This window comes from Haliotis rufescens, unplaced genomic scaffold (assembly GCF_023055435.1).
Source record: "Haliotis rufescens isolate VD_foot unplaced genomic scaffold, xgHalRufe1.0.p SCAF_7, whole genome shotgun sequence".
Classification (NCBI taxonomy): domain Eukaryota; kingdom Metazoa; phylum Mollusca; class Gastropoda; order Lepetellida; family Haliotidae; genus Haliotis; species Haliotis rufescens.
The window spans coordinates 11,299,190-11,322,436 of NW_025964361.1; the positions used below are offsets into that span (position 1 = coordinate 11,299,190).

The 23,247-nt window shown below is 39.3% G+C and overlaps 1 protein-coding gene across 3 annotated transcripts in view; it reads left to right on the top strand.

Annotated features, from left to right (window-relative positions):
* LOC124114830 (allene oxide synthase-lipoxygenase protein-like) overlaps positions 1 to 23,247 on the top strand; it is an 87,894-nt gene that overhangs the window by 34,501 nt on the left and 30,146 nt on the right. The window contains exon 1 of one of the 3 annotated variants that reach the window (XM_046475611.2): positions 3,257 to 3,844. The exons of the other annotated variants lie outside the window; for them this stretch is intronic. Coding sequence (XP_046331567.2) covers positions 3,353 to 3,844 — 492 coding nt within the window. The 5' untranslated portion in view covers positions 3,257 to 3,352. Of the gene's footprint in view, positions 1 to 3,256; positions 3,845 to 23,247 lie in introns of those variants that run through there. 3 annotated transcript variants of the gene reach the window in all.

A 23,247-nucleotide genomic window follows, 5' to 3' on the forward strand; every position in this document is an offset into this window, starting at 1 on the left:
ATTTTTATAAATTTTTTAAAGGTATATTTCAGTTCGACACATCCACAAAATGCTGTCGTGTGTTGCCCTTTTATGTGCGCATCGAACAATTACACACATACGCACCCGGAAGTAATTTAGATATATATACATTTCCTTCGACGAAAACCGAGACGGATTTTAATATGAATGGCCCAGTTTGAACCACTAAATGAAGAGAGAAACAAATGACACATCTTGTCGACTGGTGCATCCGTTCTAGTGCAGGCGCTTGAAATTGTGAAATATGTGTCGTGCAAATATAATGGCTTGATCTCTCATAACAAACACGATTTAGTCATGGCGTGACATAACGTCTCTTTGAAGAATCCGTTTTCAGTCGTTGTTAAATATACGTCTCCTTATCAGTGTCTAACTGAAATGATACCCTTTACATGATAATTTGAACTGGTTTAAATAAGATGTCACTTTAAAAAAAATATTGTATAGGTTTTATTGAAGAGAAGTATCTTTGTAATCATAAAGAGAGGATATAATGCGCTCTCACATAGTTCAAAACCGAGAAAAAATGAAAGTAGAACAATACAATACGTTGGACGTCTTGGCGTCTCGTGCTTATAGCATTGTACCCGTACATTTCACTGTTTGTTTGTTTGTTTGTTTGTTGTTTAACGCCGACCACAGCAATATTCCGACCAGATGACGGCGTCCTTAATAATCGAGTTTGATCCAGACAATCATGTGATTGATATTTTGAGCATTGATCCACGCCTGGTTTACGACGACAATCAATCAACCAAGTCACCGAGCCTGACAACCCATCATTTTGGTCGCCTCTCACGACAATCATATTCTAACCCGGAATCTCAACGGGTTCTTTTCACCGTCAATTACATTAACATTTGAAGAACCTTCTCACGCATAAATGAACATAACTGCACACGACAGGGGGCACGGGTGGCCCAGTCGTCTAAGGCGCCGCGATTCGCTGTGCAGAGTTGCGTCCCGTGGACACGCCAGAAACCTATGATTGTGGGTTCGAATTCCGGCTCGCCCCGATTATGTTTCTAGGTTTGGCAGCACCATACCCGTGCTCGTGGGTTTCACCGAAGCGATAAACGTTTGAGACATGCATCACTTCCTCCCACATTAAGCTGACACGCCGCGATATAACTGTAATATTGTTAAAAGCGGCGTTAAACACAACTCACTAACTCACTTATTCACAAAAGGCGTGATATATTGTTATTTTACGCCGCAATCGGCACTGTTTCCATCTCTGTCCAGGCGGCCTGTATATAATACATTTTGGACCAGGTAAACCTGTGGTTGATAACATGAACAACGACCCACGGCGTCGTAGCACGGTGACAGTCAATTCACACATTTTGACAACCCGATCCTCGTCCATGACACATCGAAAACTACATGACAACTGTATGACAACTTAAGATCTGCACCACGTCCCGTCTAATTAACGATGATACCTCACTTCAAAATTTCTCCTCGGGATTGGCTAATCAAGTAGTCACAGAGTTCTATCGTCGAACAGGGGACCAGAGTTCAATTTCCAACATAGGTAGACTATTTTGTAAACCCATTCATAGCGTCCCCCAACTGATATGGGTCGAATGTGGCTAAAATGAACGTAAAACTCGCTCATTCCATTCCTGACTTTGTTTGTTTGTTGTTTAACGCCTCACGCAGCAATATTCCAGCTATATGACGGCGGCCTGTAAATAATCGTGTCTGGGTCAGAGAAACCAGTGATTGATATCATGAGCAATGTTGGTTGTAAGCGCTGACTCGCCATCAGCCAAGTCGAAGATTCCGGCCTCCCCATAGGCCTGCACCATGAGCCTCCCCATTGCAGTCAGCTCATGCGTTGCTGATTAGCACCAGGACCTGGTCTTACCCACAGAGGGCTTGTATAGAGTTAAGGAATGGTATTATCATCATATAATTATGGGGTAATATAAGTAATATACAATATTTCAATCATGGGGAACATTGTTTTAGTATCGACCCGTGAGGATCAGGGTTAGAATTGGTCTTCAGCAACCCATGCTTGTCGTAAGAGGCGACTAACGGGATCGGGTGGTCAGGCTCGCTGATTTGGTTGATGCATGTCATCGTATCCCAATTCTGTGGATCGATGCTCATGATATCAATCACTGGATTGTCTGGTCCAGACTCGATTATTTAAAGTCGTCGTTATATAGCAGCACTATTGCCGAATGCGGCGTTAAACAACAAACAAAACAAATTGTTTAAGTATCGCAGTTTTCTAAATTCTGTTTAACGAGAGCATGAACTAACAACCCGGACAAAAGAAAGTTATACACCTATGTATGATAGCGGCTGAAAATGAAACAAACAGGAAATAGTTATTCGATGGTGATTTGTTTGATACGGGTATCATTGTTGTGTTTTGTATCAGTGTTGTTTTCTGGACCTTAAGTTTGCAGTGTTTCAGCCTAGTAAAGTTTGATGATGTTGGTGATTTTTGGGACAATTCCAGTTATCAAGCGTATACTTTTTTTGCCCGGCACTTTATTCTACAGACAAGACTCATCGTACCTCGAAGGCGGGGGACGTTGTTCACGCTATTGACCACAGGTTTGGCATGGCCGTCATTAATATTGCTGCGTGCCGTGTTCAACAACAAATATCTATATATGTTAATATGTTAGCTGGATATGAGTCTGAAGAGCATTGAATTCATTTTTTGAAATCAGTGCAGTTTGATCGATATAAAAATATAAACCCCCACAGTCAGGCATTGAAAAACCTTATACTTGAGTTTCATGAATGTGAATTATGACTAGCAACTCGAGGACAGAGTAAACTGACTTACACATGACAATGTATGTTGGTGAAACACAGTTTTTATTATTATACCTTAACAACTAATACATATTATCTGAATCCTTCAATAATATATTCATAACTAGATCAGTCACGAATCGGAAATAGTATCACTTATGCTTGTGAAGTGTACACATTATGTTTATATTCTTCTCAAAATCACTTTAAACGGGTACATTTTCCACCATTGTATAACCACCATTGCCACATCGATGTAAACAAATACACCTTGTCTTACTCATACCGCAAGATCGATCAATTATTTCAACGAGTTCAACCTATGGCCATTTTCTGTCAAAGTTAATCGGTTCGGGTTAACTTCCGATGACTCAAATTCCCCCACACACTGCCCACAAACCGTGGCTGCCTCGTGTGACGTCACGTCACGTGACGCGTACCCACTGTATATAGCTTTATTTAGATTCTAACTGGTTTGATTGACTCGTAGTGAGTCGTGTTAGCACATGGCAGCGCATGTACCCTTGTGACAGCAAATCATTTCGCCATGGGAGGGTGTTTCAGTGGACCACATTCCGAATATGTTGTGTATGTACGGACAGGAGACAAGAAAAACGCCGGGACGGACGCTAATGTGAACATCATCTTGCACGACGATGCCGGCCACAGCACTGGAAAGATTGAGCTGGATAACTTTCTTAGGGATGACTTCGAGAAGGGAAGACTCGACACCTTTCCCGTGCCAAAAAGTAAACTGGATCGGTTGGGAAAAGTTATTAAAGTGGAATTCTGGCGTGACAATGCTGGCATTGCCAGTGCGTGGTATGTTGAACGGATTATGGTAGAAAACAAAGTTACGAACGATATGTTTGTGTTTCCGGTATTCCGATGGATTAAAGCAGATTACCATTACGTGATCAAACATTTAGACACTTCGCTGCCGCAGTTTGACGATCAAAGTGACCAGAGGAAAATGGAATTGGATTTGAAAAAGAAACATTACGAGTATGTTCAGCGTGCGCCAGGCATGCCTGCTCAGGTAAAAGCTTCATTGAGTTAACCCTTTAACGGCAGACTTGGTTGTGTCAATTAAGCGATTAACGCGCACGTGCCGTCACGGTCGCGAGCCCGTTATATAACCGCTATCAGTACTTGATCAGTGTATGTGTTTATTGTTCATTTCAGTAATTGAAAAGTAACTTTTAAAAAAATGACAGTTGTTAGATCACGATCAACATATATAATATGTAAGATTTTATAAGACGACAAGTTGATAACTTGTATACGATGAGTTCAATGAAATGGTAAATTGAAGACTTCATTTTAAGGTTGGTGATGGTTTTAATAAGTATAGTAAATTATGAGTTACTTCAAAAGGTAAATCCAGTGAGTTATGTAAAAAAGATGTTTTAAGACAATAATGCTCCTTGGTAAATTCTATTCTATTTATGAGTTCATTTTGATTACAAAGATACATTTTCTACATTTGTATACATGCAGTGTACATTGGATCAGTAAGGTGATCTCATCATATCAGGTCTTTTCACTACAATCTTGTACCAAACTGTTTAGAATTGGGGTGTGTGACCTATTGGCTTGACCTCTCGTTCAGTCCTTAAGGTGGGTGTCACCCTCCACCTATATCAATGGGCCATTGACTCGGGGTCCGCCCAAGGTGATATTTTTACAGCAACACCAGCCCAAATACCTTTGTTGGTATATGACACCCGTTCGTGTGGGGATGGGATCTGTTTGGGTAGAGGGTGATGACAAGTTACCATGACTCCCTTACCTGTTGGTTTGTTTATGCTGGTCAGGTCAGAGTCCAAACATGTGTTGGATTCCGTTTAACTCTCTTGTCTTCACACTTACTACCAGAAACACTGACATATTTCGTTTGCACCTATATTGTTTAAAAGGGCGTGTTTATATAGACAGCCATACATATTAACGGAATACATGGATCTGTTTTACCATATAATCATCAATAATGTCAAACATATTACATTTTTACAGGTATCCTACCGACAAAAACCCTCTCAATTATTCAGTATTAGCACTGATTATCTATACTATTTCGTTACTTCAGTTCATGAGAACGATACTGTTATATTCAGGATATATTATGTGGTTAGTGATAGGTTTGAACTGAAGATGTGTTTTGTACTTTTTACTGAATTGACCCACAGCAATTATTTGAACTAAACATTAATATTGTTAGGGTATTCTGCTGCAGTGATGACAGAGAAGTGTATTTGATATATTTGGTATAGACAGAAACTGAATGAAAATATTCTCTTTTCTATCATAAATTACAAATGTTAAACCAACTTATAGATCCTTCTTTCAGCATCACATTGTTATGGATTTGAATGTGATGGATGAAAAGATGGACAAGTACATAGATGGATAGATAAATGAGTAAGTAGGTGGATAGATACTTGGATGAATAGCTGGAATGGTAGGCTAACATCTGGTCTCTGAAATGAACATATTTTACAGAAAAAAACAGCTGTTAAGTTGGAGTTATACATTATATCATTTTTATGGGCTTTATTGGGTATATTTGTTTCAGGGTCTGTGTGACAGACTGATGAAAGGATAGATTGATTGAAGAATGGATAGATGGATAGAGAGATAAATGAATAGTAGGTAGGATAGATTGATTGAAGAATGGATAGATGGATAGAGAGATAAATGAATAGTAGGTAGGATAGATTGATTAATGAATGGATAGATGGATAGAGAGATAAATGAATAGTAGGTATGATAGATTGATTAATGAATGGATAGATGATAGAGAGATAAATGAATAGTAGGTAGGATAGATTGATTAATGAATGGATAGATGGATAGAGAGATAAATGAATAGTAGGTATGATAGATTGATTAATGAATGGATAGATGGATAGAGAGATAAATGAATAGTATGTAGGATAGATTGATTAATGAATGGATAGATGGATAGAGAGATAAATGAATAGTAGGTATGATAGATTGATTGAAGAATGGATAGATGGATAGAGAGATAAATGAATAGTAGGTTGGATAGATTGATTGAAGAATGGATAGATGGATAGAGAGATAAATGAATAGTAGGTAGGATAGATTGATTGAAGAATGGATAGATGGATAGAGAGATAAATGAATAGTAGGTAGGATAGATTGATTAATGAATGGATAGATGGATAGAGAGATAAATGAATAGTAGGTATGATAGATTGATTAATGAATGGATAGATGGATAGAGAGATAAATGAATAGTATGTAGGATAGATTGATTAATGAATGGATAGATGGATAGAGATAAATGAATAGTAGGTAGGATAGATTGATTAATGAATGGATAGATGGATAGAGAGATACATGAATAGTAGGTAGGATAGATTGATTAATGGATAGATGGATAGAGAGATAAATGAATAGTATGTAGGATAGATTGATTAATGCATAGATAGATGGATAGAGATAAATGAATAGTAGGTAGGATAGACTGATTAATGGATAGATGGATAGAGAGATAAATAACAGTAGGTAGGATAGATTGATTAATGAATGGATAGATGGATAGACAGTTGGATAATAGATGGTTGAATAGCTTGAAGGATAGATTGATAGTTCTGTAGGAAGTTGAAAAATTGGATGGAGTAACAGTAAGATGGATGGGCAGACAGCAGACAGATGAATGTATCATTCGAGGGATGAAAATGAATGTATCCTAACGTATAAACAAGTTCCTAATGATGTAAGAATTGATTTGACCACTTTTTCTACTTGATGCCAGACGCCACACTCTGTTAAGAGTGCATGAATTAGCAGGACAATAATCTACCTGTGTCACTGCCATAAAACTTATTTGTGAAACGGATCCTGTGATCCACTTAAAGTCTAAGTGAATTGGGAACCCCAGTAATGCAAGCTATTTCACGCCTCGCCGGAGATGACACACATACATTTGGCCCAAGGAAAGGATGCGTCCAAGGTGTGTAGATTTTTATAGAATGTTGGGTCATGGATCAAGGTTGCCATGGCAACAAAAACAACAACAACCCATATTCACTGCAATTGAGGAAGAAACAGGACGTTTACCATTGTAAGCCATATATGAGTTACTGTATGACTGTCACACCAGGTATCTATCTACCTGGGGCTGTCTGGCGTCAAGTCCAGGTGATTCTCAGTAATATATTTTGGGGTCCAAAGCATGAATATAGGGGTCCAGGGTGGCGACAGAAGGCATGCTTCACTTCCAAGAACAGAACTTATATCATCATTGCTCCGTAGCCTTTAACATGTACTGGAAAAAAATGTTAACGACCACTCAATTGTTATAGTTAATCTGTCATGCCATGTACATTATGAATGAGTGAGTATGGTTTTACGCCGCTTTTAACAATATTCCAGCAATATCACGGCAGGGGACACCAGAAATGGGCTTCACATATTGTACCCATGTCGGGAATCGAACCCGGGTCTTCCCTGTGACAAGCGAACGCTTTAACCACTAGGTTACACGTTCGCCCATGTACATTATGAAAACTAAGTCGTATAATGTATGCTGCTTTTGTATACATTTGTTTACACACTACTAGAAGTAATATTCAGTAAACTGCTAAATGAAACTAATTAGTGTTTGGCCTCATAAAGGTCTTCAGTGATTCCTCGTGAATTGTCTTCAGCAACCCATGCTTGTCGTAAGCGATGCTAACAGGATAGGGTGGTCAGACTTGCCGACTTGATTGATGCATGTTGTATCCCAATTGGGTAGATCGATACTCATGATGTCAATCACAGAATTACAGGGTCACAGGTGGCCCAGTCGTCAAGGCTCCACAATTTGTTGTGCAGAGTTGCATCCCTTGGGCATGCAAGGAACCTATGATTGTTCGATTCCCACTTCAGCCTGATTATGTTTCTTGGTTGGTCAGCACCATTTCTGTGCTCGTGGTCTCACCAACGTAGTAAACGTCTGAAACCTGCATCACTTCGGCTTTCCTCCCACATTAAGCTGACACACTGTGATATAATAACTGGAATACTGTTCAGATTAGCAGTGTGAAACCTAACTCACTCCAGAATTACAGAATGCATAATATGTTCACATAGTAACATTTGAGACGTGATGTACTTAAATATTCTGATGTATTTGCCTTGTGTGGATGCAGTGTGACATACTTGTTTAAGGAGCAACTACCAGCGGCGGAATGTTAATAATAGCCCTGCCTTGCTTCCCCCTCAGTGGAGGAGTCACAGGGTGTGGAAGGTCCCTATCTTCATCTCTTACATTGCTGATAACGTGGCCAGGGATGCCTACATCCATGCATGATGAAGCAATATCAGTGATAAGCTTATAGGGAGATATGAATTTATATTGGGAGATATGAGTTTTATTACCCTGTGCTGAAATTCTCTACTATATTTTTCCTAGCAACTGCAACATGGGCTTGTATGTATTGGTAGTGATGATTGGAGATGGTATGATGGTATGATGTGTGGTATGTTGGAATTAGGTACGATTGGATGATAAAGTGTACCATCCTTAATTTTACTTACATACTGTCGTGAGTAATGAATATATTACTCAATGTATATATTACTGTTTCAGTATTAAAAAACGTGATTAAGAATTAAATATGCTAGTAATCCTGATGAAAATCCTTATAAATATAATCACCAACATTAAGATAAAAAATTCACCCTGAATTATTTTTACCTGCGTCTCTTGTATCCTTATAAAAAATTTACAAAAAAGTTGTGAATAGCAGAAATCCAATTGGTCTGGTCTATAAGATTGTTTCCAGAGCAACTATTTACAATGTGTCGCACATGAAAAGCAGATTAAAATGGGAATTTTAAATAAAGATAAATGTGACAATGAGTTGATGGTGTCCGATTTCTTGGCACACATGACCCCCCCTCTCTCTCTCCTCCTCCAACACCTCCAAACCCCCACAGGAAACCACATTGATTTATCATGTCTGAGGACAAGTGTATCTTAAATCCCCTAGTTAACTGTAAAAGTAGTATTGTCAATAAACCCTGAGCATTGTTGAGAGCTGTATCCGGTATGATATCTAAACGGATAACAGGTAATTGTTCTGTTAAATATATACTGACGCTGATGTGCTTACCTTATTTTCTTGAGTATAGTTCACACCCAAACATCCCCTTTTAGGGAATTCAGTACATTAAAAAAAAATTCAAGCATTATGCGGAGAAGAAAGTACATCGTGTACCTTCATGGACACTGAAAAGTCTTTGTGCTGTGAGAAGCTCATAATGGCGAGTATTATGCGTACCCCCCTTTACATAACTCTGTTGTTGTTTTAAAAAGTGTGCACTATACTCAATACGGTACACTTTAGGCCAAAAACAAACTTGGCGCTACGACTGTCGCAAGTCGTTGTTAAGGTATGGGAGTTACGATCACCTTAGCGCTAAGATTGCTTGATCAGGTGTAACCATGTGAATTAATCAGGTTGAACCACCAAAATATTGGCTGCACTGTTTTATCATAAATTGAAACACTGTATTAAGTTATTTTGAATAATAAATAAATTCCAAGAGAAAATAAGGTTAAGAATGTGTTCCAGTATTTTATTTTGAGGAAATCAGTATTAGGCAATCAGGCTTTTCACATCTTGATATCGTTTGATGTGACTGTAACCTCATGAGTGACTGTTCAAGTGGTAATTGTGAAGAATTAGTTCTGCAAGTTCACTGCATTCAGACTTCACTATTTTCATGAAGTTTTGTTTCCTGGATTCTAAAAGATTTGCAACCTGTTGTAAAAGAGTTCAGTTTTCCACTTTTATTTATGTAACTGCTGCCGCGAACTTTTGGTGGAAAATGTTACCTGCGCTGGGTGCAACCTGACAATAAAAGTTACCTGCACGTGCAGTGTTTTTCCTGCACAGGTGCAGCTTGCATATTGCAACATCAATCCCTGATACCTGATGACATTGCTCATGCTTTTGATCACCAGATTGCTTGACCCAGACTCACGAATGTACAGGTTACTTCGACATGGCTGGATTTTTGCTGTCAGTGTATGGTAAACGGCGTCCCTAACTCACTCATGAACTGAATAGAAAGGTATTACTTGGATCGCATCTAGATTACAATTGGTTTTCAGAACCATACAATCGGGAGGTCAGGCTTGCAGACTTTGTTGATGCATGTCATCTTATCTCAAGTGCATGGATTGATGCCCATGATGTCAATCACTGGATTGTCTGGTCCAGACTATTTACAGACCGCTGTCAAATAGCTGCAATATTGCTAAGTGCTGCGTTAAACCACAAACAAACAAACAAAGCATGTCATCGTGTCCCAATTGCATGGTTCGATGCTCATTTTGTCATTCAATGGATTGTCTGGTCCAGACCTGACTATTTACAGACGGCTGTCATATGGCTGGAATATTGCTATTTTATTACTATTAGTGTGGCGTTTAACAACAAACAAACTTGGTTGAACTCAAGGAAGACCTGACTAATAGATGGGTTGTGGTTTGGCTGCCCATCACTGTTGTGTTTGCCAAGAGACATTACAATGTATGTTTATCTTGGGAATATCCTATACGTGCCAAGCTGATTGCAGGAATGTCTCCTATAGACCATGTACAATTAAATTATTCATCACAACTCCAGATGTTTGGTTGTGGCACATCGCGGGTTTTTATTGTCATGAAAATGAGTGAAGGGGGCTTTAATTCTTAATGCTGGCTTTATAATGTGTTAACCTGTCTGCACAAAGCTGAATAAGTCTGTGGTCTCAGATGCCTTTGTACTCCCATTGAAAAAAACCCAATATTCATGGAGAAATTGTATTTACTTAGGACCTACTGGAGCAGTGCTATTTTATGTCAGTGCAAGCTTTTACCAGTGTGGACTTTTCCCACAATTTAGGTCAATATTTTCTATCATTTATTGGTTTAGCTCTATTGAACTTTCACACATGAGGTGATTGACTATTGATGATGGCAACAATGGATTCGTTGGTTTGTCCATACACGTTTACAACATCGACAGCGGTGTGTTTTTACAAGCTGAGAGAATCCGAGAAGGAGCACCTCAATGACAAGTTCCATTTCGTAACGTTTGTATGTTTTCCAAGTCATGACAAGGAATGGGTGTTCATTCTGTTGCAACCCGAGGGGTTAACGAGAACGCCATGTGTAGATAAACCTTTCATATAACCAACTTGATTGTGAGTCAGTATTGTCAGTTATTCATGAAAATTGGGTGATATTTTCCACATGTTGTATGTGACAGCATCATTAACCCTTATGATGATAAGATAATTTATCTGCTAGACTAAATATTTCAAACAAGCACCTGTTTAAAGTTTCATTTTAAGAGATTTATTGTAATTTATTATGACATTTTAGTTACGTTAAATGCACAACGGTAAATGATTTTGTTAGGATAAGTGTCAATGCCCCTGTTTTGATAGAAGTTGTGTCTATTTTTCTCGTATCCAAATAATCCCAAAACTATAAAAAGAATACATGATTTACAATACTTAAGTTGTTTTTTCGAGGACACGAATTACAGTTATCCCAGGTTTGAATGATTGTAATTAATTAATATATTGTATCAGGTCATATTAATTATTAACATGATGATTAGGGAACTGAGGAAAACATCTGATGTCATGAGACATAGGCGGGTCCAGAGGGGTGGGGGTCCCAAGGGGCCTCTTCCCCCCTAACTTTAAAAACCAAATGTAGTTAGTTGTTTGCTGTAAAATTGACAAAGGATTACTATATTTTGGACCCCTCCCTTTAAAAAAATGCTGGTTCCGCCCTTGTGAGTCAAATGTATTTTCCCATGTATTGATTGGCTTCATGTATTTTAGTCATTGATTTGATGCTGATGTTAATTACTTATAAATAATTAAGCAGCTGCTTGACACGTGGATCCTAATGGCTGAATTTGATGGATGACACGCTCCGTAGCCAGGGGCAGTGTTTATGTGTAATTATGGAATTGCTTTGACATATTTGTGTGCAAGTGTCAAGTCTACATATTTTTTGTGTGTATGATTCATGACGGGTCATGCGCTGATTAAAGAACCCTAGCTCCTCCGTGTTTTTTACCCTCTCTGTGGTCTTGTGGATAGAGAGACTTTGCTCAGAGTGGATGGTTGGTTGTTCAATCTGCAGCTGTGTCAAACCAAAAGACATTAAAGGTGGTACTTGTTGTTGCACTGCCTGGCACTTGGCATTAAGGGGATAGAACTCAGACTGGAAGTCAAAAGTAGTAGTAGTCAGTCAAACTGACTGAGAGAGAGTTGGTTGTTCAATCTGCAGCTGTGCCAAACCAAAAGACATTAAAGGTGGTACTTGTTTTTGCACTGCCTGGCACTTGGCATTAAGGGGATAGAACTCAGACTGGAAGTCAAAAGTAGTAGTAGTCAGTCAAACTGACTGAGAGAGAGTTGGTTGTTCAATCTGCAGCTGTGTCAAACCAAAAGACATTAAAGGTGGTACTTGTTGTTGCACTGCCTGGCACTTGGCATTAAGGGGATAGAACTCAGACTGGAAGTCAAAAGTAGTAGTAGTCAGTCAAACTGACTGAGAGAGAGTTGGTTGTTCAATCTGCAGCTGTGTCAAACCAAAAGACATTAAAGGTGGTACTTGTTGTTGCCCTGCCTGGCGCTTGGCATTAAGGGGATAGAACTCGGACTGGTCAGCTTGGTCATTGATTGGGGTATCCATGCTATCTCAGGTCTATAAGACCGGCATTTGTCAGACTAGTAAGAGCAGCCCACCACACATTCAACCAGGCACAAATACCCACAGTCACATACACAAGCTGCTATGTAAGCCCAATAATCTTAAATGTGATATAAAATAATATAATATAATATAATACCCTATAAAAGACTGGGTGTCCTTCCCAACATAGGTGCAATGTATGAATTCATTCTTGGTGCCCCTTTCTGATCTGGGGTGTAAATTTTATTTTGACGTTCTCTTACACTGTATATCAATAAAGTAAAAACACAGTATTTTGTTGAATTAAAAAAAAATATGTTCACCGTTTTTTAAGTTCAGTGTCGTTAATACTTTAATTCATTTTTTGGTTGATTCTTTACATTCAGTTAGCACAACAGCTATTAAAGCTCAGTATCAGTTGTGTAATACCAAGGCTAACCGCAGCGAGATTCTGAAACTTGAACATTCTGAAATTGAAAAAGGTAGCAAATATTTTTATTTCACCACTCCATCAACTTGTCTCCCTGCTTCTGAAAGGTTAAAGTAGATTCAAATGTTTAAATTTTTTTACAGTCAAATGCCTGATGTCGACTCAATGCTAGAATCTTATCTTGGGTTACATGAGTAGACAGATTCGAGTCTATTGACACTTGACATGAACCTACAGATGTTATGAAATCATGCAGTGTTTACTCAGGTAAAACCGTTACAGACTTGGGACTGACTCGGGACAGGTGTAGACTTGTGACCTAGTTCAGGGGGAAGGTTCCCACACCTTATAACAGTTCAGCCGATATAAATAGTTCTACCTCGACCTGGAGCCCCTTCGTAGATGCTGACTACCATTTTCCTTGGAGCTCAGGACTATGTAACTCATATTCTATCTATACTTCCCTAGTCTGCGAGTTGCTTGGTATGAATTGTTAATCATATGGTCCTGTGCTTGGAGCAATGAGCGATGAAGTGTTGAGTCAAAGGCCTGTTCGTGTGTACTCTTAATGTTTTCTTGCCACCAGGAACAGTACCGTCCCCACCAGAACCATTTTCAGATTTTATTTAAGGTTTTGAAGATTTGACTGTCAGTGCCATTGCCTGAGGAAAAATTCCTATTGTCAAACTACCTGAGATGTTCATTATTCACATCAACGTAATATTCTTGGGGAATCTTTTTTGCCCTTTATTTAATAACAGGCACTGTGTCAGCTAATGCTTTGGTTGGTTTGTTGTTTAGTGCCGCACTCAGCAATATTCCAGCTATGTGACGGCTCCAGCTAATGCACTAGATTCTTCATGGTGTTAGTGTGTAAATAATTAGTCAAATGTGGGGGCTTAACATTATTTTGCAAGTTTTTCATCAGCCAAAATGAGATCAAGTCGATAAATAACAGCGCTTGTTATGATGTTTTATGACATCTTGTCATGCCAGTTTCCTTATATTTGTGTTGGTCCACATCTTCTGTTATGCTAAGCTTTGCTGTAGGGCTGGGATGAGTCCAAATTTACTACCCGGGTACCCGCCCCCCTATTACCCGACCCTACCCGGGTACCCGCCCCCCTATTACCCGACCCTACCCAGGTACCCGCCCCCCTATTACCCGGCCCTGCCCGGGTACCTACTCCAGGTCTCAGAAGATGTCTCAAAATGTCCGATTGGGAACTTTTTTAGCATAGCCCTGGCAAAACGTATTTAGATACATGTATTAAACAATCTGGTCATGTATACACTGAAGTTATGTGTTTATTCAACCGCATGAATAGTCAGAAGGAATGGGTGTATAGTCAGAAAGAAAAGCAAAGATTAATGACTTGTAGTGTAACCATAGAGTTCAGGTAGTTTTAGTCATTAGACAATATATCCCGTGACTAACCACAGGTCGGGGTAGTCCTGTGGGTACCCGGGTCCTACTCAGTATCCACCCGACCCGGGTACCCGAGTTACCCGTCTCAGGACTGCTTTGCTGACATTTATCTTGTTCATACAATGATTCAGTGATTTTTGAAATCTCTTTGAGGATGCCAAGATTTTCACAGTTGACATTTATGTTGGATGTAAGGGGTAAGCCCTGGACTAACATTTAGACCCCGGAATAAATCTTATTTAAAAATGTATATTTACAAATTAAAATGTAAAATACAAATGGAACCTAGAACAATGCTTAATTTCAGCTGAGGCAATTAGACTTGCCAAATCATTCTAGTTGGATTCATATGTAATAATGCTTGCATAGGGACATGCATACCCTGTTCTCGAACACCTGATGTTATCACTTATTTTCAGTGGTCCATTTATATAATTTTAACAGCTATTTTCCCCTTACGTCAAATGGAATCCATTGGGTGGATAATCTAGACTGTTATTCTCTTGCATCAACACTATATATTTTTTTCCTTTAGGGTCTGGGAGACCTACTAGGGAAATCTTGATCTATTCTCTTATGCTGTTCTATCCAGCAGAGTTTCACATGAGTAAAAAATGTGGCCACATAGTTAGGTTTCTTTGTTAAACAAGGTTTCTTCCTTTGTTAAACAAGGTTAAAATATGTATGAGACAGTCACCGACTGTGCCATTATTCTATGTATCACATTCTTTGCTGCATGTTTTTTTCTATCTGTTAATAAGTCGTTGTAGCTGTTAATGTCTAGTTCCAGTGGTGTTATGTGGTGACAACACAGTTGGACATGTATTGACATAGACACAGTACAGTCTTCTCATTGTGTTGTCATAAAAAAATAGTCTCCTTCATGGAGTATATGGATTGTATTCAATGGGGCCTTTGAATGTATTATCTTATTCAGGTTGTTGACAAAAGCATTCATTGTCATGTGCCTAGTTGATGCAACAACAGGTCTTTATTACAACAGACAACTGATGCCCACCTTTGAAGAAATATTGCCGCAGATGAATTATTTAGTGCCCTGTTGTGTAGTTAATTGAGCATGTTGAGAACTTGAGACACAACAAGTGAAGTCCATATAGCTCCTTAGACTAAAGGTTTATGGTAATAACTTGTAATGAGATCCTAGTTGGGAATCTGCTTTGAAGTTGCAGTGGTCACAGTGTTGGATTTCCGTGGATGCTGACACCTCTGTCTCCCTCCACTACCCTTCAAAAGTGAAGACCGGGGTAGAATAGTTCTTCAGCAACCCATGCTTGCCGTAGAAAGCGACTATGCTTGTCGTAAGATTCAGCTACCAGGATCAGGTGGTCAGGCTCGGTGACGTGGTTGATGCATGTCATTGTATCCCAATTGCATGGATCGATGCTCATGATGTCAGTCATTGGATTGTCTGGTCCAGATTCGATTATTTACCGTCGCCGTCATTTAGCTGTAATATTGCTGAGTATGGCATTAAACAAAAAAAACAAACCCAAAAAACAAAACAAAAAAACCCTTTGAAGATAATAAAGCATTATTACAAAAGATACCCTTGTTGAAATACATGTGTACATTGTCAAGTAAAACCCCACCCACTGAATGTAGCAAATCCACCCCAATCCCTTCAACACACATAATCGTGGTAGAAATTCAAAATTTGAATCCCCCTACTAAAGTTTCAAGTTAGAACAGAACCCCTTTAAAAAATGCTGCATCTGCCTGTTGAGATTGTGGGTGGGAACAAGCAGTGCCTCCAGATTTCACTCGTCCGCCTAACCACTATAAAATACTCTTTAAAGGTGAAAAGGGTATGTACAGTACAAAGTTTTTCATACAATCCTTTGGGAAGCCAACGTTATCTATCATCTACTGAAATTTGGGAGAATGAAAGGAACTGCTGCCTCTATTGTCCTGTCAATCATTTTGTCAGCCTCTAGACCAGAGTGTATGTTATCCATCATCTTAGAAACAGCTTATGTTTGGATGAATCGACTACAAGTACCCTGACCATTGATTAGCTATTTCAGGTATATCCTGCCTTCACTGAGGCTATAACTTTACACTGGACGTCTAACAATGGGTTTCTGTTCCACACCTTTGCATATTTGCCGACAGCTCTATGAAATAATGCTTTTTTCTAGCATTAGGAAATATGGAAAATGTGATTGTTCTGACTTTAATAGTGTGATGAAGAATTCACTCCTTCCACATTCCACAAAGATATTATCAGTCAAGGACAGGTTGTGCAGGTATTGCAAGTCTGTATATAGATGGTTACTGATAGGTATATATCCAAGACGTAGGAAGTAACTTTGATTAATCATTGATAGTGCATTCCTGCTGTGACATGCGGCAGTATGGTGGTCACCTGTATATGAACTCAGTGAACCGGCACATTCCTGTGTGTGTCTTACATTGCAGGGTGTGTGTGTGTGTGTGGGGTGGTGTGTGTGGGGTGGTGTGTGTGTGTGTGTGTGTGTGTGTGTGTGTGTGTGTGTCAGCATGTCTGTAGCATGTATCTGCCATGTGCAGGGTGCGTGCATGTGATTGAAACAATGTAGTGTCCTGTAGGATTAGATAACTACTTTAATTACAGGACCTTTATATATCTTATCAAGAATTGGTATATGTATACAATGTATATCATAGCGCATCCCATGAACATCCAGGGTAGAATAGGTCTTCAGCAACCCATGGTTGCTCTTAAAGGTAACTATGCTTGTCGTAAGAGGCGACTAACGGGATCGGGTCGCCAGGTCAGGCTTGATACATGTCATCGTATCCCAATTGCGTGGAGTGATGCTCATGATGTCAATCACTGGATTGTCTGGTCCAAACTCGATTATTTACAGACCGCCATCATATAGCTGGCATATTGCTGAGTGTGGTGTTATACAACAAACCAACAAAGATTGTGCATCCATCGGGATGGAATTTATTTTTTCTTTGTCCATTCTATACATTAGTGCATACAGGATGCACATATCTGCATCGTATAAAACCGATGATTGTGGGTTCAAATCCGGGTTCAAACCAGATCTTTGGTTTCACCAAAGTGGTAATTGGACATACTAATCTCTTCATTAAAGCATGGATTAATGAAACCACAATCTCCCACTAAACCAGTTCTCCCAAAGTCAAGAACTGACCATCTCTCTTAACCCTTAGCATGTATATGATAATCCCCCGAGATCGGAACTGAATGGCTGGAGTAAGTCTTGGGAAGGTCCTGTACAGTCGTCTAGACCATCCTAGAAGAAGTGATTCAGTGGGTAAATGTCGTGAAATGTCAGCCTGGGGACAACATTGCTGTGGTGAAGAGAAGATGGTGTCTACCCAAGCACTACTGTTAGGGGGAAGTTGAATCGGACATTCACAGATCATGTGGCATCCTCCCAGTGTATTGTCCTGTGTTAACCCTTTCACAGTCGCTGTCGAAAAAAGGGTGGTTGGAAGGGGGTGGGGGTTCTTTACAATGTTTACAAATACTTTGATATGACATAAGGAAATTTAAAATGTGTGTGATATTGTTATTTTCAAAGGGGAAGTGAACTCCATGAACCATAACCCTTTATATTATTATGAGGATCAGCTGGCCCAGTTGTGTATAGTTTAGCAGTTTCTGTGTGCGGAGTTGCCTCCCTTTGATGTCCCAGGAACCTATAATTGAAGGTTCAAATCCCAGATTTGCCCCGATTACGTTTCTAAATTTGTCAGCACGGTGACACCCATGATCATGTGTTTCACCAAAGTGGGAAACTTCCAAGGCCAAACTCCATCAATGATTCCCTCACACAATTAACCAATATTATAATTTTATCTATGACTTTGTCAGCTAAAGAAACCATTGCGAGCAGTTTCTCAAAAGCTAAATATGCTGATCTATTCAATTACTAGCCATGAGACTGTAAAGTCTTTGATCATGTTTGGAGAAGATCAAGAAAATTTGATCACAAATAAATTGATTGCCTGCTTATGGAGCATAATTCTGTATTTTGCTTTCTCTCTTATCATGTTTATATCAATTTACCCATGAAGATCCAGGTAAGAAGTGGTCTTCAGCAACCCATGCTTGTCATTTAGGTGACTGCCTGTTAGAAGGGGCAACTATCTGGATCAGGTGGTCAGACATGCTGACTTGGTTGATGCATGTCATTGTATCCAAATTGCGTAGATCGATGCTCATGATGTCAATCACTGGTTTGTCTGGTACAGAGTGGATTATTTACAGACCACCGTCATATAGCTGGAATATTGCTGAGTGTGGCGTTAAACAACAAACAAACAAACAAACAAACAAACACAATATATTAATTCCATACAGTTGCCCTGTCTGACATGCAATACTACCATGGCACTACCATTACATCATTGAAAGGATTTGACAGCAGATTGACAGCATTTGTGTCTGTTCCTAATCAAGCATTGTAATAAATGTAACTTGTATCAACTGAAAATCTTGACAGTATGTTAAAACTGATTCAAGTTAGCATGGAGTTGAAAGGGTTAATTGACCAGCTGTTGTTTGATAAGGATGACACAACTATCTAACTGGATTGAAGTATGTTCAACACTAAACCGTCTGTCACGACAACCTGCTTCCATCAATATTGATAGACACGTATAAACTATACCCTTGCACCAGACCAGATCATCGTCATCACATGGATGAGAGTATCCGACATTTTGCTAAAGTGAAGAGTTTGTTTTTGACATTGTTATGTTTGTAATATTGTTAGCCTTAATGTTTTTGAAAGCCTAAGCAAAACAATTATTATGTCTGACCTTCTCAAGGTATATCCAATACTCAAATGTTTGTTTAAAGACTGACTTCAATATATTTTGCGTTTATGGAGGAACATGTATAAAAATAAAACCGAGTGTGCAGACTGTAAATAATTATAATAATGATAATGATAATAATAAAAATAATAATAATAATAATAATAATAATAGGCTGTTTATATTGAGCATATTTCCACACCACACAGTCAAGCTCAAAGTGCTATTATTACACCAGTCACTGGATCAGTGTGCACTCAACAGTCATTCTCAACTCCCTGGGGAGTATACGACCCAAGCAGCCTGTCGGGGGCTAGAAGGGTAGCTTTCACATTGCCATCTCATCCTACCAGATACCCATTTGTAGCGGATTTACTCAAAGTGCGCACACTGTTTTTTTGTGTTTGTAATTCTATAAACCCAAAAGGACACTTCTTATTAATAAATAAATCACCAATGATACCTCCACAGACTGCATATTTAATCATTAGCATTAAAAAACTGTATAGTAATCCCTATGAAATCAGTGACTTCGTTCAGTGCAATAATGCAACACAATCCCAGTCTATTGTATTTTCTGCCAAAAAACAGAAGTCCGTCAGTGGCCTAATACTTTTTGGGTTTATGGAAACAAATGCAAAAGAAATTTCTGAATTAGCCAATCTAATGCAACAGAATCACTTGCAATTTATTTATAACAATGTACACAAGTCTAAATACTTTTGTGACAACTACTTGACAGTGCAGTCTACTCAGGATCAGGATTTGAATAGGTCTATAGTACCTGACTTCAAGTACATAAACTACTTAACACTCATTCATAGGTTAAATTCCAGAAGATCTAAGGACATTCCTCTCTTTACTGGAGGGAGTATTTTTAACACTAAGGTATAATAGAGTTTTTGAAAATGTATCGCCAAGAACGTTCTGTAACAGTTGCTGTGGAATTGTGTTTTTTTTATCCATATATAAGTTGATTTTAGCACTTGTATCCATTAATTCAATTTAACAAAAGGGAAAAAAATCATTTGTTTTGAAAATATGATATAACTGTTGAATTATTAGGGAATTTTGTTGACATTCTTTCTAAGCCAGAATGGACCATGGCTGTGTTTTTTTTTGCAGTTAAGATTAGGGAGAAGGTCATAAGACACACATAACATGTCACAAGTGATGGGATGATAAGGATGTATTCCCCACCTGCCACACACGCCAGCCTGTTACAGCAGCTTGCACAGCCTGGGGCTGTGTTGCAGTGATAAATGCCTATGTGGTACAATGACATCAAACTTGGCAGAAACTATTTATTTAACAGATTTAACATGATTTAGATCTCTCTTAAGAAAGTAAAACTTTCATGTGTATCATTTATATGTGGTGCTGTGTTTCCAATACAAAATACCCAATGATGCATATATTACTCAAAATTAGTTGACGGAAACCCACAGTTTGTAATAATTTAAATGCAATACCCACAAGCCATGACAGATTATAGTCATATGAAAAAATTGAGTTTTCTTAAACTTCTTTTGGTTAGATTCGCTGACTTGGTTGATGCATGTCATTGTATGCCAATTGCATGGATTGATGCTCATGATGTCGATCACTGGATTGTCTGGTCCAGACTTGATTATACTTCAGTCTGCCGTCATATAGCTGGAATATTGCTGAGTGCTGCGTGAAGCAACAAACAAACAAACAAAACTTTGTGAACATTTTTGTTGGTTCTTGTTTGTGACATAGAATGATCTAAGGCCTTCAAATGATTATCAGAGCTATTGTTGCACTATTAGAAGCGGAAGTAACCTTGTTCAATACAATCAACCACCCATTATTGTCAGAAAAGGCAAATAACGGGATCGGTTGGTCAGTCTCGCTGACTTGGTTGAAGCATGTTGTTTGTTTGTTGTTTTACGCCACACATTCTGGCTATATGATGGCGGTCTGTAAAAAATCGATAGGACCAGACAATCCAGTGATTGACATCATGAGCATCGATCTGCTCATTTACGATATGATGACATGCATCAACCATCAGCAAACCTTGTTATTTACAACAGCCGTCATAGAGCTTGAATATTGCTGAGTATGGCGTTAAACAACAAACAAATAAACAAACATAGTGAACATGAAAATCTGGCGTTAATTTTGAATTTGACACACCCGTTATTTTTATGGAATCTTGGTTTGAATTTTCAAAGTGTCATTGTTTTATTTTTGAACTTGTCATACATTTGTTTAAAATATGTATATTGTCATTTGAGAATAGAAATAAACATAACATATTGCACTTTGATGCTGGAAATGTAATGAAGTCATGTTCAGTTCCAAGAATTTCATGTCATGGTGAAATGTGATACAATCAAGGAAGTATTCAAGGAATGAATGTCATTGTTGATAACTCTTTTCTGCCCAAAATGGAAGGATGTCTCACGGTTAGGGAAGACGGAGACAGGGCGTGTCTCATGGAGTCACTATGTTGGATGACTCGTGATCTTTCATAACAACAGTTGACATTTGTTATTGTGGAAACTTGTCATTGTGGACACATGGGTTTGTGTGCATGCCTGTTGACCAGATTTCAGTCAGATATGAAAACTTCATCAGTACTGGAACACTATTTATTGGAACACCTTCTGCAATGACCATTGCTGCGACTCAACCCAAGTAGACTGTTGGTACACAGCTCCGTGGTCTAGTGGATAGAGTGTCTGTCTGGACGGTTTGATCCCCATCCGCGTCATACCAAAAGCCGTTAAAAGATGGGTACTTGTTGTTACCCGTGACTCAGAATCAGTAGACTGTTGGGTAACAATGTGTAACTGTGGCATGGTGTCTCTATAAGTGGGATGGTACTATGAAACCGGCTTTAGTCCAGGCTGACAGACAGACAGACCGACAGACACCCACCCAACCCCCCCCCCCCACACACATGATTCATCTCACACAGAGCTACACCCAGATCACCGTCCACCTGATATATGGTGTCAGCTGTGACTCTACCCAGGCCTGACTATTGCTACACAGAGCTACACCCAGATCACCGTCCACCTGATATATGGTGTCAGCTGTGACTCTACCCAGGCCTGACTATTGCTACACAGAGCTACACCCAGATCAGCATCCACCTGATATATGGTGTCAGCTGTGACTCTACCAAGGCCTGACTATTGCTACACAGAGCTACACCCAGATCACCGTCCACCTGATATATGGTGTCAGCTGTGACTCTACCCAGGCCTGACTATTGCTACACAGAGCTACACCGAGGTTGGCCACCGCCTGATATATGGTGTCAGCTGTGACTCTACCCAGGCCTGACTATTGCTACACAGAGCTACACCCAGGTTGGCCACCGCCTGATATATGGTGTCAGCTGTGACTCTACCCAGGCCTGACTATTGCTACACAGAGCTACACCCAGATCACCGTCCACCTGATATATGGTGTCAGCTGTGACTCTACCCAGGCCTGACTATTGCTACACAGAGCTACACCCAGATCACCGTCCACCTGATATATGGTGTCAGCTGTGACTCTACCCTGGCCTGACTATTGCTACACAGAGCTACACCCAGGTTGGCCACCACCTGATTCAGGAATGGGGTCAGTTGGGAATGTGTGTAGGCGACCCTTATTGATCAGGTGACATGTCAGGTGGGACCTAGTTCTGAATGATGCTGTAGGGTGATCTTAGTTTATGGAGTCACATTCTTCAGATATTACCACTGTGGAAGAGTTCATTTTAAATTATATCAAAAAGGATGATCCTTAATATTTTCCTTTCCAGCAAGTGATTTAGTATTAACTTTTTCCCTTTGTATTTGATTTTTTTTTTTTTACATATTTGTAAGGGGCGGTCGGGTAGCCTAGTGGTTAAAGTGTTCGCTCGTCACGCCGAAGACCCGGGTTTGATTCCTGACATGGGTACAATGCATGAAGCCCATTTCTGGTGTCCCCTGCCTTGATATTGCTGGAATATTGCTAAAAGCGGCGTAAAACCCTACTCACTCACTCACATATTTGTAAAATGTTAAGTTATTTGATCAACTCGGGGGG